Source organism: Lepisosteus oculatus, chromosome 2, assembly GCF_040954835.1.
Source record: "Lepisosteus oculatus isolate fLepOcu1 chromosome 2, fLepOcu1.hap2, whole genome shotgun sequence".
In the NCBI taxonomy this organism is placed as follows: domain Eukaryota; kingdom Metazoa; phylum Chordata; class Actinopteri; order Semionotiformes; family Lepisosteidae; genus Lepisosteus; species Lepisosteus oculatus.
Window position 1 is genome coordinate 64,409,650 of NC_090697.1, and position 17,744 is coordinate 64,427,393.

General features: G+C 36.9%; 1 protein-coding gene across 3 annotated transcripts in view; it reads left to right on the plus strand.

Annotated features, from left to right (window-relative positions):
* The first annotated feature begins 1,300 nt into the window (after positions 1-1,300).
* Positions 1,301-17,744, plus strand: part of LOC102690984 (leucine-rich repeat transmembrane neuronal protein 4-like) — a 36,825-nt gene continuing 20,381 nt past the window's right edge. For 2 of the 3 annotated variants that reach the window (XR_001478093.2, XM_015343741.2), the window contains exons 1-2: positions 1,301-1,958; positions 15,058-16,640. Coding sequence is in view for 2 of the 3 variants with exons in the window: in XM_015343741.2 (XP_015199227.2) it covers positions 1,955-1,958; positions 15,058-16,640 (1,587 nt within the window). In the remaining variant the exon portion in view is untranslated. Of the gene's footprint in view, positions 1,959-15,057; positions 16,691-17,744 lie in introns of all 3 variants that reach the window. The other variant, XM_015343753.2, reaches the window with a different exon arrangement.

A 17,744-nucleotide genomic window follows, 5' to 3' on the forward strand; every position in this document is an offset into this window, starting at 1 on the left:
GCTTCACATTAAGACAGGATATTCTTTTTTCTAAAATGGAGAACATTGCTTGTTCACTGTAGCATGAGTCACTTGCTTTTATTTGCTGTCATTTTACTGATGGGTATCATTATTGCACCCACAGCCTGTTTTTCTTAAATCGGAGCTTCAAATTCACACTGGTAGATCGCGCTGCACTGGCAAATGAAAAAGTAGATCTTACATTAAAAAAGGTTGGGTACCCCTGGTATTGACTATAAGACATGTCCCTTCTTTTGCTCCACAAGAAATGGTTACAATAATGTGTCCTGTGATGGTTCAGTGAACATGTTTGGCTCTTGCAAAGCATGATGGCCTCTTGTGTGATCTCAAAGTCTTAATGGTGAATCTACAGTATATCTCATCACCAGCATCCAGATGCATCTATCATCCAGAGACATGTCCAAATACTTCTAGACAATCTAAACACCTTTATGGAAATATCAGCCTTACTGTAGCTCCTACCGCACCTATCACACTGCAACTGTATCCTTTATCTTTAAGGTCTTGCTCCAGATGATCATCTGTGTGGATATCTTCAATTGGTCTGGTCATGTGAATTCTAGTTAGTTCCCTTAAAGGGTAGGTGAGTCACCTTTAAGGGATTCACCTACCCTCCACTCAGCAGTGGTTCTAAACTCAACTGACTACATTGGTACTGTCAGGTACCAAAGCCAAAGCCACCCTACAATTTGTTGTTGGATTTTGGAAAAATTATAAATACTTCAAATGAACTTTGAGCAAAATTGCAGTGATAAATTCAATTTACTATTTTGTTTTATGATCTTATTAACCCAGCTTCATATTTCTTTTTAAGTGGAACATACACCTAAAACTTCCAGAAAATAGTTTCTTTACAGTTTCATAATGTCTAATGTTATAGCCCTGAGACACACAACATGAAGACCTGTTAGAAAAGTGATAATGAGATATAGATAATGAGGAATTTACTGAACAAAGTAGGCTTTGTTGAAAAAGAATATACACTGTAGCTTTACTGTGTGAAGTTCATTTAGATATAAAATTATATTTCTCAAAGATTTACAAAAATAAAAAATAAAATGTTCTGCATGTTATTTTTTAAACTGTCTTTTTATGTATCATTTAAGAAATAATGAATGCATCAATTTGGAATGATAAGAATTACAGTAGTCAAAAGGAAGAAATTAGTGCACATACTGTACATACAGTAATGTATCTCTCTAAATAAAGGTAATTTACTGCACCAACAGCGTCCCTCTATGGTACATCTGCGCGTGTGGGAGACTGAACATGAAGTAGGAGGAGGGCACTGAGAACAATGTACAACTGTGGGCCCGTACTTTTGAGAAAGAGAGAGAATCATTCCACCACACCGCTGCTTCTCTGCAAATACTTTTCACACAGAGCAACTTGGACACACGGAGCACGCAGTGTAGCCACACCATAGTAACCACAGCCATCCGGAGAGCTATTCTATCTAATCAAGGATGCTTTTAGTTCAGATTGTCGCGTCGACTCGGAAGATGAATGAATGGATTGTAAGGGAACAAAGATAATGACTACTATTTTCCTATTTGTCAAACTCTAATTTTTATATATATAGATAATTATTCGTAGAATACAAAACCCGACCTTTATTATAATTATTATTACTAGGTACGTTAACAACCGCCGCTTTTGATTCATCTTGATCAGATCATGGAAAACTTAAGAGCAAATGGTTTCGAGAAAGAATTGTGATATTTCGGAAACGTTGCTTCGAAATCTCGCCCAACTACTGTACGTAGCACAGCGCCGAGCAGGTGTCCCCTGTGTGTGCTTGCAGGCTGCGGGGGCTTTATCTGTTTGGTCGGCTTGAACCGAGAATAGAAGTGGACTAGCAAAGAAGCAGCCGGTTCACGAGTCCTAGCTGGCTGTAGACCCGGAGAAGAGAGCTGATATCAGATTGCCAAAAATGGGTAAGCTACTTTTGGAAAAAAAAGTTATTTTTAAGATGCTATTGGAACAGACTAACAGCAGCTAATCTGGTAAAAGCAGAGTGCGCAATGTTAATGAAATTGTCGGTGCACCTGCTTATTTTACTTGTAGTGCTTTATTTTACTGTATATCGTGTTTTTCAAAGCAGCCATGGATCAATACAATGTTTTTCAGGGAGCTCAAAGTATCAACGTCACTGGAAGACTAAATTGTTTTTATGAAACAGATTTACAGATTTAAAGTGCTTTGTGGCGTGTACAAAGTGAACAGCGTGTAATATTTTTAGTGTAGTACAAGATAACAAGCTTATTGCACGCTTTGATATTAACCTATGCTTAAAAGAAATCAGTTTGTTCAAAACGAATGCAAGTAATGAATATTAACGCCTCCTCTGAGAAATATTTTAGAAAATATCGTTGATGAGTTTAACAAACACTTGTCTAGGGATACAAATTTTGTTGTATCCAACCCATTTTTAGACTACAAATACTGTATATCTACAGTACTGTACAAATAATCAAAGCCTTAATATGAAACTGAGTAACAGGTTATATTATGCAGTGACAGACTTTATTTAGCTTTGCATAAAGCTCTTCACTGGATGTAGGAGAGAAAGAAATGTATATCTACTTTGTTTTTCTTAGCCAAAAACATGAGCCAAAACTCAATTGTCAGGGGGATCAGGGTACCAGAGGCTCGTACTAGGTTTTCTAAGGAATATTATCATCTCATCACAGAGCACTTTGCAGTTTCTCCATCCTAACACAGCAGCACTGTGTTCTTAAAAATTCATTTATCCTCCAAGCTGGAGAACTTAATGGCTATTGACATGTTTATGACTAAAGATTAGACATCTTAAATACAGACCTGATCCGTGAGCTGTTTATTATTGACTCTTAGCAGCAGAATGAGCCCTTTCAAAAAGGGTCTTGTTTCTGTTATTGGCATCTGTGAAACATATAATTGTGCATGGCTTTTAAATGGTCTACTGTATATGCCCTTGTCTGGTATAATATGTACAGAGAAAAAAGATATTGACACATCCCACTGGCCACTCTGACAGGAGATAGGTTTATGTTTAGAGTTTTTTTTTTTTGTTACAGGCACAGCTTTAAGTAAGCTTTCTTGACAGTTCCTAAACGATTAGAAATGGAATGAACAAGTTTGGTTGTCACTTCTGAGTATGGTTACTGACTTGTACATTGTTTCGGAGTAGTGATTTTGTTATCTCAAGGATAGAAAAAAATTGCAATGTTTTGCCAGGGAACCAAGCATACAACGTGACATACAACATGGCTTTAATAATATAGACTCTTATTAAAGATCATTACATGGTCTTTGTGTAAAATGTCCACTGAAACCTGCCAAGCTTGTGTGCCTTATCTCTTTTTTGTGGTATGCTTCCTTAGTTCTTTGTTTTTACTGTACTACTGTACCTGAAGCACATCCTGGATACCAGACTCTTGTAGTCCAAAGGAACATCATTCTGTGGGAAATGTTGGGTCCACTGCACTGTGATTTGTCGACTTGAGAAACCCAAAGCTTCATGTCACCACAGCATTCTACATCATGGAGCTTTAAAATTGTGTCCCCTCTAAATTTTATCACAACAATGACAGGTATCAATCTTTGAATCACGCCATCAACATGGCATAAACCAGTCATTCTGCCATCTCAGGCAGCCGATCTCCACAGTCCTAAAGAATGCTAAACTCACTAGGCTGAAAGATCAATACTGACTAGAATTGGAGAGGTTAATTGTCCTTGAGAACCTGAGAAACAGATGTCACTATAGCGTAACCTTATTCTCTGTGCACCCTGTTATGACATATATTCATGAACAGTGGTTTCCCTATCCTGATATATGGTACCTATTTTTTTTTAATTAACAATAATTCCAGTGCATGAGGGGAATGGCATATCACAGTAAATGTCATAATTCATATAGAATAGGAACTGTTTTGTTACACATTCTTTGTGTGGTCTTTGGCTGTCTGACATTAGGGGTACAAGTTGAGCTGAGACAACAGTTTTTCAAGACATACACTGAGGGCCTTGGCCTTGTGCTCAATTGGATTCTTACCACTTTATATTGTGCTTTGCTTCCAGTAATTAACTACAGCAGCTAGCTGCCATGGATACTCAAGGCATAATACTGTCACTTGTATGCCATACAATAGCAATCACAGTACTACATATTTCCTCTATTCCTATACCATCTGTAGCCAGTTATCAGCTTCCCAACACAAACACTTATATGACTAATTTTTTGTAGGATATGACTTTAGATGTTAAGATTGATGAATATTAACAAGGCTTATTAAAAAAATTATTGAATTGCAGTTTGCTTTCCTGATCTTTGCTTAAATCAGCAATGAAATAAACAAATATATGAGTAGGGAGCTGCATCATTTTGTGTTGGCTGTAAAGTAACAAGTAAAGATTAATTCTACACTGAAAAATAGACAGGTGAAACACAGCTTTCAGCTGTTTCAGCTTCTTTCTTTATTTGGACCCTGGGTGGTCTTGTAGCTGTCTTGTTCACTTTAGAAAAACTGATCAGCCTTGAAGCCAAGAAGAGAAGTGTATAAATTCCTTCTCCTTCATTTAGTTTTGTGAACTTTGTTTCTGAAGTGTTTAGTACGTAAAGTCAAATATATTGCAGGAATAGGTTTTAAATAGATATTCTAAGAACTTGTTTATCTCTGTTGATGTGAAAAATAGTTATATTCTAATTTATTTTCCTCATTTTCTCCCTCTTAATTCCTGAAGTATACAAGTAAACTATGGATTGCATATACTGTAAGCTGCAGGCCATTATTGAAATCTTCTAGATAGATTTTTTGGTTTTCTTTTGAGAAATAATTTGTTATTTTTTGAGGCTGACAAAAAGAAAAGTCAATATTGCCTCTTATTCTCATGTTTGGTTTATATACAGTACAGTATCTCAGTTAGGTGTTTATCTCTGTATAATATATGTACACAACACAGAAATAAACTTTATTTAACTGCAACAAAGTCAGAAAGTATTGTCAAGAAATAACTAAAAATAATATATTTTCATACACATTCACTGGAATTGTGTTAAACATTAATAAATTCAAATTCCTTTTATTACTTAACGTCATTAACAGTGCTGATCAACAGAGGATCTTGTGTGAAAATCACAGGCTTGTAGCATGTATGGCCACTACTGACAACAATACAAGCTGTACCATCAGGTTGAAGATGCTGTCTTGTGGGATTCTCCTCACAAAGCCTGCACATGCATGTGCTTGTTCACTGTTCTCTGAGCCCTACATGCCACACATCATCTAAGTTCATCCTACAAATGATTAATAGGGCTGAAAACTGGCATGTGGGGCATCCACAGCACAACATCTCTCACATTTCTACCTCACAACATCCCATCTCTCATTGCAAGGGAACATGCGTTGAGCTGCTGGAACGTTGTCACATCAAGATGAGCCTGTAGGAAGGGTGGCAAATGAGGTCCCAGGACTTCCATCAGTATAACACCATTCTGTAAGGTTTTCTATCAATCACTACAAGTGGAGCTCTGTGGCGATTAGACACTCCTGCCCAGATCATTAGATGTGGACCTTCCCATTGATCTTGGCACAGTGCTGTTATTTTTGGTCTTCCAGATCATTGCTTGTCATTGATGGACTTAGCTTGGCTGTGATGCCTTCCAGGTTAACAATTTCTGACAACTCAGAATGAGAGTGATGGTGCACTGATTTATCCATCTTTCTAAGTACCAATGGCACAAATATGTTGTTCTTGATAAGCTGGGGATATTGGTTAATTTCCTGTTTTTCTTTCTTGATTGACATTCATTAGGTTAAATCACCTCATCACCTGTGCCAATCATATCTACCTAATGAGGTGACTTAAAGCTTATTCAATAGTCAAAGTCCCTTCTATAGTGCAGTCATGAATGATCTAATGATGCCAGAATCATATAATCAGTATTCCAAAATTCATATACATTATTTTTCATATACATTATCTATTGCATAAATAGATAAATAGTTTTTATGCATAGTACATATATAATGAATAGCTGTATGCTAATGCCACTGAATGTGATATAGAATTATGTCACGTCCACTGTTTTCAGTAAAAAGATTCCATGCAATCTTTATAATCAGCCGGTAAATACCTACAGCTGCCTGCAAAACAAGGCATGATTAAACACGAGCTGACAAAGGCATTTTGGCTTCTGGGTTAATTAAATTACATTTTTATTAGCGAGATACAGTATATGCATTTTGAGACTTTTTGCTTTAACAAAGCAATATTTGCACATATGGCTCAAACTCAAATCATGTATGCTTTAATTGTTTTTTGTAATGTGGAAAATAAAGTAAAATGCTAACAATATAGTTAGATACAGTATTACTTTTACATGATGCAACAATGTTTTCTTTCCAGTATAAATAACTGATTGTGATTACAGAGTCCTGCTGTTCATTTTTGCAAGATCATTATTTTAGTATTTGTAAAATCTTAAAGCAATTTGTTTCTCCCTCTTACCTTTGGGCAGATCTTTATACCCTCAATCTGTTACTACCTGTACTTCAGTGAATGGTAAAATGCAGAAACACCAGTTTGTCTTTGTATGTGAAACAGAGTATAGGATAACTAAAGCCATAGATCTAACACTTAATATACATCATACTGTACCTTTATTTAACTCAGTAACTAATACTATTTGACCAAAAATGCTTTGCTATTGTTTATAAAACTGTATTGCACAAAATACAAACACACTTGGATCATAAGCACTTGTTGTACATAGCACACACTGCTGGAATGTGAAGTCACAGTTTCATACTTAAGGTATATACAGTAGAAGTAGAATTCACACTTTAAAATGAAGGAAATAAACACAATAGGCAGCATTCATTGTAAAAGAAAAATGTTATATATATTATTTAGGATATTTATAAACATATTCAACTTATATAATTTGTGCCTCTATAATATAATGATATACATTTTTTACAATTTTTTAATTTTAAATAATTGCCTACAAAAGTAGTGAAAATCTTAATTAGTTTATGTAATGACATTTACAAATCAAATGTGAATCATTAACTGCAAATAATTGAAACATTTCTACTTGGATCTCTCGTATCAGCTTAATGTATAAAAGTAGATTTTTTCTGTATAATTATAATCAAAAATCATAATTTGCTTTCATAAGTCCTGGTCCTGTAGAGCTACTGTCCAGCAAGTTTTATAGACAACACATTTAAATCATTAGTCTCTAAACACCTGGGACAAACTCATTTGGAACAATCTGATTTGTTCAATTAGCCAATTTAGAGATCATTTGGAATACAAATCCCAACACCCTGCAGCTCTCAAAGATCACAATAGGTCGTTCCTGACTTAATTAAACCAATGAGTTTACTAAAATTGTCAAAGCTTACATGCATTCCAAGTCATTACAAACTGGTGATTTAAGAGTAACTGTAAAATGTGGAGACTGTGGCATAGCTAGCAACTCTTTACAAGGCCTAAAGTGTGTACTTTTGGGGCTGAAAGATACATTACACCTCATTAAATGGCTTCTACTGTACATGGTGGATAATCCAGTGCCCACAAGATATGTATTGTATTACTCAGAGGTCTCTAGAACACATATGGTCATAGAACAAATCAGGATTAATTGGACTGAGATTATGCATCCCCACTCCTTGCTTCAGGTTCCTATGCTGTGATCATAGTGCTTTGTTCTTGTACAGGTTACTAAATCCCTTTCCCCCACACACAAATGTTTAACATCCCACTGTGATTGTGAGACGGAGGGTGGGTTACACTCGATCTGGTCCACATAACTTAGAAAGTTTTGGCAATGAGTGGATAGACATTTTGAATGCTTGTGTGAATGAGTTCAAGGAGTACAGCCGGCTCCTGACACCTCAATTCTCTCGAATAAACAGGATGCTACTCCCCCTTGTGAGCATGGATGCTCACTGCTTGTTTTTAAGCAAAAAGTTAATCTGCTCAACTCCTAGTCATAATCAACAGCACAACAATCCATTATTCTGCAGCTGTCTGCAATGCATGACATCTATAGGACAAAACATCTTTGGGCATGCATAAGCTTTTTTGCTTCATATTCCAATTTACAGTAGTTCAGTTGTGAATTCATAGAAGTTTGAATGCATCATATCAGTGCACTGATTTGCAGCAACATGTTACATGTTACATTCTCACTCTGCACCTGCATTTTATTTTTTTGGTCTTATGTGAGAGAAGATGGGAATCACAGCATGCTCTATTACATAAGGTCATTTTACAAATTTTCGACTGCATTTCATAATATTAACATACTGTAACATTAAAAAGCAGCCTCTTTTTAAGGTTGCATGCGTGTTGCTTTAAGGAAATTAAGTGCATATTTCTTAAAATTCCCTTAATTCTAAAGCTAATTGTTTTGTGTTACATGATAATGTAACATTTATGTACCCAAATAAAGTAACTATACACTTTCATGGTAAGTGGGCCTATAGGTCATTTCTTTATATCTAGAGTATATAAATAATTCTCAGATGCAGCTGTGTGTGAAATCAATTGATTTGTATGTATGTTTTATCTATCAATTTATTTTTCTGTATAGCGATATCTAAGGTATTAATAATAAAAAGCCCAGAAAAGTGATATTTTAAAAACTCTCTGTTCAACAGCTTCTTGTTGACGGCTTACAAAATGATTCACTAATTAAACACAATAAAGTCAACAAATACTATGAGAGGCATTATGAAACAAATAGAGCACTCAGGGTTCTGTTGAGTGAGTAACACTACTCAATAGCAGAATGATGAAGAACGACAGATACATGATGGCACTATTAGAGCAATCAGAGCTGTCAGTAAACCTGAAGTTGTCAGCCTTTGGCATGCATCTATTGACTAAGTGCTGCAAATAAACAAAATTACCACTCACTTCACTGCAGGGAAGCTTGAATCAACTTGTGATCTTACCCTTTTCCACTGTCTATGGGCAAAAAAATGACTAACCAGCTAAGACAATTTCTCCATTGTTTGTCTGCTTCGTCCAATAAATAAAATGAAATAATTTTGGTCCTTGGTGACACTGTGTCAGCTGGTTTTTGTTACCACTGGGCCCTAACTCACTGGTGCTAATTCGTTTGTATAAGTAACCTGTTCACTTGTTTAGATTTAGATTCAGATTTTTCATACCCTCTTGGTTTCCAAAATACCATAGCAAAAATACGTGTCTAACAACTTCAGCTTACAGGAATGTATGATATCTCTCCTGGCCTTTCAAATTAAGAATCTGTGCCTTTATTTCTGGCTGAAAGAAATCAGGCAATCATGTTATGATGTACAGACACAGGTGGAAATGATAATGTGTCAAACACCCCCGTGGTGAGTGTTTGGTTTTTTCCCCTACTGTTTAAAAGCAATTGGATGCCTTTCAGCTGATGCACCTGAATGAGAGAAGCTCTGAAACTCAGGATTTGGCACAAGATTGACACCAATTGACACCAATTACAAACTCCATACATTTTACGAGCTGAAAGCAAATTAATAAGTCTCAAAAACAAAATCTTAATCAATTTGCCTGCTATTGAGAACTCGGCTAGAGCAATCACCAGAAGACACACGGGTCCCCCAGGACTGGAACTGAAATCCACTGAAATAACATTTTCCAAGGAGGAAGCAAATACCAGAATTTGTATACCCTTCAATGTCAATTTGGATTGATGTTTTAATAATTTAAGCCCTCTTGTTTAATTGATAACTTAAGCCTGAATAGGGTCCCTCTCATGGCCTAATATAATTTCCCACTTTAATATTCACAATGAATATTAGAAAAGTCATGGTTGACACAGTCAGCAAAGGTCTGATTTTTCCTATCCTTAACTATACTAGGAAGAAAAAAAAATCAGCTTGCCTCCAGCTCATGTTCTTCAAACTGCTTTCATTCTTTGTATTAGCATACTTGTAAGTGGAAAGCAAAAAAGCTAAATCAAACACATTCACGCATGGCTTGATGAACATGCATGTGTGTCTGCATTTACTATGTGGGTGACTCCAATAATTTACTGTGGATGAGTTCCTTGCCATGAATCAAAAGATAATCACATTTCTATCCTGAAAGGAATCAAGAATGTGGAAAATATATTTTATACAGTATATATAGTCTACAAGAGAAGAAACAAATGAACATGAATATATTCTGCTTCCTTTTCAACAGTAATCTTAATACTGTTGTTGTTAAAAATTATTAAACAATAATTTAACAATTTATTTCAAATTAAATATAAACAAAGAGTTTATTATACATCAGGATCCTATGTATAAAGGGGCTGCTACAATATTGTTAATTTCTAACTGCCACTCCTAAAATCATTAATATACATTCATCCGTAGGTAACTGTCTTTTATTTAAAATGTACTACACAGTACAATAAAAGGAATTAAGTACAGTATATGCTTAGGGAACTAACCTAACTTAAAAGAAACATAAATCCATAACGTGGTACAGTACACAACACATACAACGTTACCAGTTTTCCAGCTTTCCCAGAATAAGGGGGACATCTTGGAATTCCACACACGTAGACATAAATATCTCTAGTGCATTATGAAAGAGACAGTTTTCTCTTCAGGGATACATATATACATGCATACATGTAAAAAACAATACTCAAATTTACTGAATTTAATTGAAAATTAAAACATCAATATTAACAATTTAACCAAAAAAATTCAAATGGAAATGTAGACAGTATGATGACATACTGTCAAAATGTAACATTGAGAAGTTGATATCATCTATTGTTTGTTCATAGAGGGGGTCATAGGATGGCTTTTCTTTAAAGGAAAATCCCTTTAAAGTAGTATTAAGCCTATTCCACGAGCCACTACTAACATTGACATGTGGAACTTGTCAGACTCTCGATCGGCAGCTGTGGAATATTCTGTCATTTGAGAAAATTGATCTGTTAAATATGTGACTTTTTGATGATATTGGTAGTTAGCCCTACACATGCTGTGTTGTACATGGATACAGACCTCAACATAGTTGTCTTCAAGAAATGCCTTTGTAATCTCAGTATGTAGAGGTCTTGCACTGTCTTTCTGAAAATTCAACAGTTCCAGTTTGGCTTCTACTAAATTTGAAACTGTTGGTTTAAATAATTATTATAATTGCTTACACTTATATAGTGCTTTTCTGGACACTCCACTCAAGGCACTTTGCAGTAATGGGGACTCCCCTCCACCACCACCAATGTGCAGCATCCTGCTGGATGATGCGACAGCAGCCATAGTGCGCCAGAACGCTCACCACACATCAGCTATCAGTGGGGAGGAGAGCAGTGTAATTAATCCAATTCATAGATGGGGATTATTAGGAGGCCATGATTGGTAAGGGCCAATGGGAAACTTGGCCAGGACACCAGGATTACACCCCTACTCTTTTCGAGAAACACCCTGGGATTTTTAATGACCAAAGAGAGAAAGGGCTGCAGTTTTACGTCTCATCTGAAGGACGGCACCTTTTTACAGTGTGGTGTCCCCAGCACTAACTTGTGGCATTAGGACCCACACAGACTGCAGGGTGAGTAACCCCTGCTGGCCCCACTAACCACTTCCAGCAGCAACCTTAGTTTATCCCAAGAGGTCTCCCATCCAGGTACTGACTAGGCTCACACCTGCTGAGCTTCAGTGGATTCTCAGTTGTGAGTTGCAGGGTGATAAGGATGATGGTTTAAAGATGTCATCAATATATTGCTGAATGGTAAGATCACCCTCATTATGCACCAAAAGAAAATTATTCCCTTACATCTAGTACTCCATGATGTACTGATAGCAATTCTACAGTCAACAGGAGTCAGACATCTACATTATGGATACATTGTCATCCATGAGGACCATGAAGGACAAAACAGGATTCATTAGTGAAATAAAAAAGAAACTCTACCCACTCTCTTTGTTGCCACCTTGGATGTTCTTTGACCTACAGATAAGGAAGATTGTTTCACTCACCACATGACCTCTGTGCTACCTTGCAGATCATTTTCATATAACTGGCAACCTATACTCATTCTGTTCATGAGTGGGCTATTTGCTCTTGAAATGTTTTCAGCTGTGGTCATTGAAGTCTGAAAAAAAGTTAAACAGATGGATCAGAATGATGTGTTGACCCTCCCTCTCCCAGTGCATGGTCTGTCAGAGTCAGTTTTTTTGTTTCTCTGGATTAGTTTGCTGATGGTCAAAGCAGAGCATCTCATTCAATTGGAAACTTCTCTCTTCAATCATGTTGATAGGAACCCAATGTTCTTCATTTCTTTGAGCAGATAACAATCATATCTTTGACTTTCTTTTGAGAAATTATTGGAAAACTTACACTGTTGTGTTTTCATTGTGCATCACATTATAAACTTGCTGTGTTCCAGCAGGATTTATATTACTGTCTAAATATTAAAAAGAGTCTATGGAAAATGTGTTTACTCTTTTTCCAAAAGGAGAAAAGAATTGAGATAAATAGACAATTGATCATTACTTGGAAAACATTAAAATTAACCTAGAACAATAAATAGCTGATTTGGTTTTAAATGAGCTAAGCAATGAGCAATATAAGTAGAGTAGAGTAAACAAGGCACATTGACTTGGTGTTTTTTAATTACAGTTAACATGCATTAACCTTTTGAGGGATAATATTAAACGATCTTTCCTAAAAAATATTATAATATTATGTGTCCACATGAATATAAGAACAAGGTTAGAATAATTCAGTGGAATAATAATGAAACCTAGAGTGAATCTGAAAATTATTACATTTGATTGGGAACATGTAATGTTGTGATACTTAGTTATTTAAAATCTGCTTTATCTTCCAGAGCCACCTTTTTTTACTGTGCAAGATATTTAATATTGAGATGATTCTACTAAAGTACCTCTTCCCTATAAACATAGATCCCAGGCAACAAAATCTTGAACACCAAACTAAATGTCTAGCAATTCGAACTCCCTCCTCCCAGAAAATATTTGGATAAAATAAATATTGTGTTATTATGAAATATGAGTTTTCTGTGATGGAGTTAGAATTAAACTAAATTTGGATCATTAATAGATTGACTCCCCCCAATCACCTTTTTATTTTTACTGCAGGAAAATGTATTTAAATAATAATTTTACACCCTTCAAACTGTACTCTAAGTACAGTACTGTATATAATATTCTGTATCCACACTACATCTACTAGCTGGCAATAGAGGCTACACAGCCAGACTGCTGCAAAAAAATGATGGAAGAAATTTTTTATCAAGAGGTGATTATGATCATATTATAAATGTGTATAATATATACAGTATATACATGTTTCAGCTGAATAGCGCGACTTACTGCATTAATGGTATAGGAACAAGAACATTTGTAATTACATCTGAACATATATTAACAGCACTGCATGCAGAAAGGGCTGTCTGCTGGTTTTGCTTGCAATACAAATACATCACTTGCTTAAGCAAAGAAGCAATCCAGGAAATTGATAGGTCATTTTATTAGTCCCAATGAGTGGCATTACTGTTCTTTGGGAGTATAGTTTGGATGAAGTGTTAGCCAGTAAGCCCTGATTACTAGCTAGATATAGTGCCAGATGCAGGTGTTGAGAAGTTCTGGGTGAAAGCATGAAATGCACTTTATAAGTTCTAATGTATGTCTAGAGAATTTGGCACTAATACGTATGGATTTTTGTCCATTACCTCCACTTTAATGCTCTCTGTACATGGGTTTTTAGACAGTAAGAAATGGGAATTGTGCTGATTTATAACTGAATTAGCTGGGGAGTGATTTTCAGCTACACTGTAATAAGTGTTAACTGTTTCAGTAGGATTACATTTACAGAATTGATGACTCTCTCTGCAAATTGCTGTGTGCTCAGTTTCTAATGTATGTCTCCCGCAATCTCCCACTCATACCCTTCCCTTTCTGAGAAAAACAAGAGATCTAACATCTACATTCCCTTAGTTCAGAAAGGTGGGTCTTTATCTTAAAAGGTTATACATTATTTGGGATATGGGTTTGTAACTTGAAGTCAACCATTTTCCCTTTAACCAGATCAATAATTGCTATTGTCCAATAACATTTGGAAAACATGTGAATGTAAACCAAAAGCCAGCTATACTGTACATGCTCGATACATAGAAGAGGTAGAAGAGGATTGTGCTTGAATAAGACAGTTATTGAAGTGGGCCTCAAAAATATTTTTTTATGAAGGAACCTTGCCTTATTTTTCATATATGGAAGATCTGAATTCCTATCATAAAGAGTACTTTATTTTCCCAAGAACCCTTAACAAGTTGCAATATTTTCAGAACTTGGTGACTCAGATTTTAAAACTAAAGTGCAGCTGTGCACTGGCTCCCTGTGGAATTCAGAATACAATTGAAAATACCTCTGCTCGTCTTTAAGAGATTGAATGGCTTGGGTCCTGACTACATCAATTAACTTTTATCTCTCCAAAGACATCTCTATATTCAGTTCATAAAGATCTGGTACTAAAATTTACTTTAAACATTAACTTTTATTTAAATTTATTGGATTTATTTATTGTATTGATTAAAATTTGTTTTCTCATATTAGTGATTGTCCTTTGTGTTAAATAATGCTATGACTGAGTTAAGTTGATTTTGAGTTGGAAATCACTCTGCTCCAAAAACATTGATCAAAAGATTAATTGAATACGCTGCATGTCTGCTTCTGGTATTATATTCAGCCATTAGCACTCATTCATTTTTGTCTCTAATTTATTTGTTTACTGAAAACCATCCAAAGTCTGCCACTTAAACTAGTGAACGCACAAGCAAATCTTTGTAAAGTTTGTAAAGTTTTATTCTTTGCAAAGGTGATGGAGAGGTCAATTGTACTATCGTATTTAGAAAAGAGTAATAAACTCCCCAAAAGATAAATGTGAAGATTTTTTATAGGCATCAAAAATTCAGATTTTGGGGTGGTCAGCTGTGGCTTTTGTACAGAAAGTCTGGTGCAGTGATTCCCTGTGCACTGATATCTGTGCTTTCCATCTCTGCAGGGTCCCTTGCTTTTGATGCACAACTAGTCTTCCTCTTCCTTCAAGCTTTCCTGCTCATGTCTCTTTGTCAAAGTCAAAGGACATGCCCCCTGACCTGTCGGTGTGAAGGGAAGATCGTGTACTGTGAGTCGGGTGGTTTCCATGATGTTCCAAAAAATGTGTCAGTGGGTTGCCAGGGTCTGTCTCTGCGCTACAACAACATAGAGCATTTGCACTCCTTCCAGTTCTCCCAACTCAGCCAGCTCATCTGGCTCTACCTGGATCACAACTATATTACTACGGTAGACAGCAATGCCTTCCATGGCATCCGCCGGCTCAAGGAGCTGATTCTAAGCTCCAACAGGATCACACAGGTCCACAATTTCACCTTTCATTCCGTACCCAATCTGCGCAACCTAGATCTGTCCTACAACAAGCTGCAGGTTCTGCAGCTTGGACAGTTCCGTGGCCTGCGCAAGCTACTCAGTCTGCACCTGCGCTCCAACTCTTTGAGGAGCATTCCCATTCGTGTATTTCAAGAGTGTCGCAGCTTGGAGTTCCTAGATCTCGGCTACAACCGCCTGCGCAGCCTCACTCGTACTACTTTTATAGGGCTGCAGAAGCTCACTGAACTCCATCTGGAGCACAACCAGTTCTCGAAGATCAACTTCTTTCTCTTTCCACGCCTCGCTAACCTGCGGGCACTCTATCTGCAGTGGAACCGCATTCGCTCTGTAAGCCAGGGCCTCTCCTGGACCTGGACTTCCCTACAAAAGCTGGACCTCTCAGGGAATGAAATCCAAGCTTTAGATGCGGTAGTCTTCCAGTGCCTGCCCAAACTCCAAATCCTTAATCTCGAGTCTAACAAGCTCAGCAACATTTCCCAAGAGGTGGTCACTGCCTGGATCTCCCTGACCACCATCAGCCTTGCTGGCAATGTGTGGGACTGCAGCCTCAGCATCTGTCCCCTAGTGAGCTGGCTGAAGAACTTCAAAGGCACCAAAGACACCACTATGATTTGTACTAGCCCCAGGCCTTTACAAGGAGCAAAAATCATGGAAGTGGTAAAAAATTATAGCATCTGTAAAGAGATCCCAACCCCTGCACCAGTTCCATTGTTAACCCCTACACCAACGCCAGCACCAACACCAGGCATCAAAAGGCCTCCTCCTTCATACATCCCCCCCAGACCCAAGCTGCTTCCCAGACCAACCGTTAACAGTTTAGGAGAGGCAGAATCTCGGGCGTCTTCACCAAGTACACCATCCTCCAGTGGCCTTGGCTTCACACAAGAGCCAGAGTTCGAGCACATGTCTTTTCACAAAATCATTGCAGGTAGTGTGGCACTCTTTTTATCTGTATCTTTAATCCTGTTGGTCATCTACGTCTCATGGAAGCGCTACCCTAACACCATGCGGCAGCTTCAGCAGCACTCTATGGGCCGCAAGCGCAGGAAAAAGGCTCAGGAAACAGAGCATAACCTAACTCCCCAATTGCAGGAGTATTACATGAACTACAATCCAACAAACTCTGATACCATGGATGTGCTAGTCAATGGCACAGGACCCTGCACCTGCACTATCTCTGGCTCCAGGGAATGCGAGGTATGATACGCCACCCTCCTAAAAACGCTTTCCACGGCTGGGAGTGAGAGGTAAATCTTTTTTGCAGGAATGTAAAACTTTAGTGCAGGGTTTTCCTTAATTGAATCCTCCAGAAATGATTGTCTTGTGGTTTTCATGTCAACTGATCTCTTAGCTAATTGCTTATGTCCTTTTCTAACTAGTCATCAGCAGCAATTTCAGCAGATAACAGTTATAAAAAGTTCTAATTAGCAAATCCTTCAATTAAGGGATCAGCCAAATAATTTTCAGCTCAGCTAAAACAAACCAACAGAAACAGCAGTTGGAATCCCTGCCTGAGTCTAAATGGACATATATTCAACCATAGACTTTCTTACTCAAAATTTTAAAATTAAATGATGGGCTATGTCAGTTGTTCTTTTATACCTGCTAAGAAATGCATAATATTGCATTAAACTATTGCTGTGCCTTGAGGCTTTCAGATTATTTTCCTTTTAATGACCCTTTATTTAATGTTGGATTACTGTATATATAATATTTATTGATGTTTGAAAAAAGTATAGACCAGAATTAAGATAGATGTTACTTATTATGACAAGTTACTGTGCATATTAGATAATCCCTCTTTGGAATTAGCTAGACACATTCCCCCCAGTCATTGACTGAGAAGTGCCCATGTTAGACCAAAAACATGTATTTTGTAATCTTATTTTTCTGTATATTAACTAGCTAGTTAAGTAATTATGTTCCTGGCTTTAGTTTTGTCAAATTTCTGCAGTGGAGTGGATTGGAGGGGATACAGCCTAAGTGGCACTGTATTAAAATCTCACACAGAAACATGATGTAAACAAGACTTTATGTGCTGCTGCTCTGAATATCTCTGTAAAAGTGTCTGCCAGTCTCTGAATACATCTTTAATTGGCCAGGACAAAAGAAGTCTTCTATGGCACTGTAGAGCCACCATTTTGTGTATTTTCTGTGGTTCTTTAAGTCACTAACTGATTATGTTTTCTTCCATCAGTCGCACCCCCTGACTGGAAAATTGCTAAGTTAATGCACATTCATAAAATGGTGACAAAACTCAATTGAGTAATTATAGATGAAAAACGAATAAGGCTTATAGGT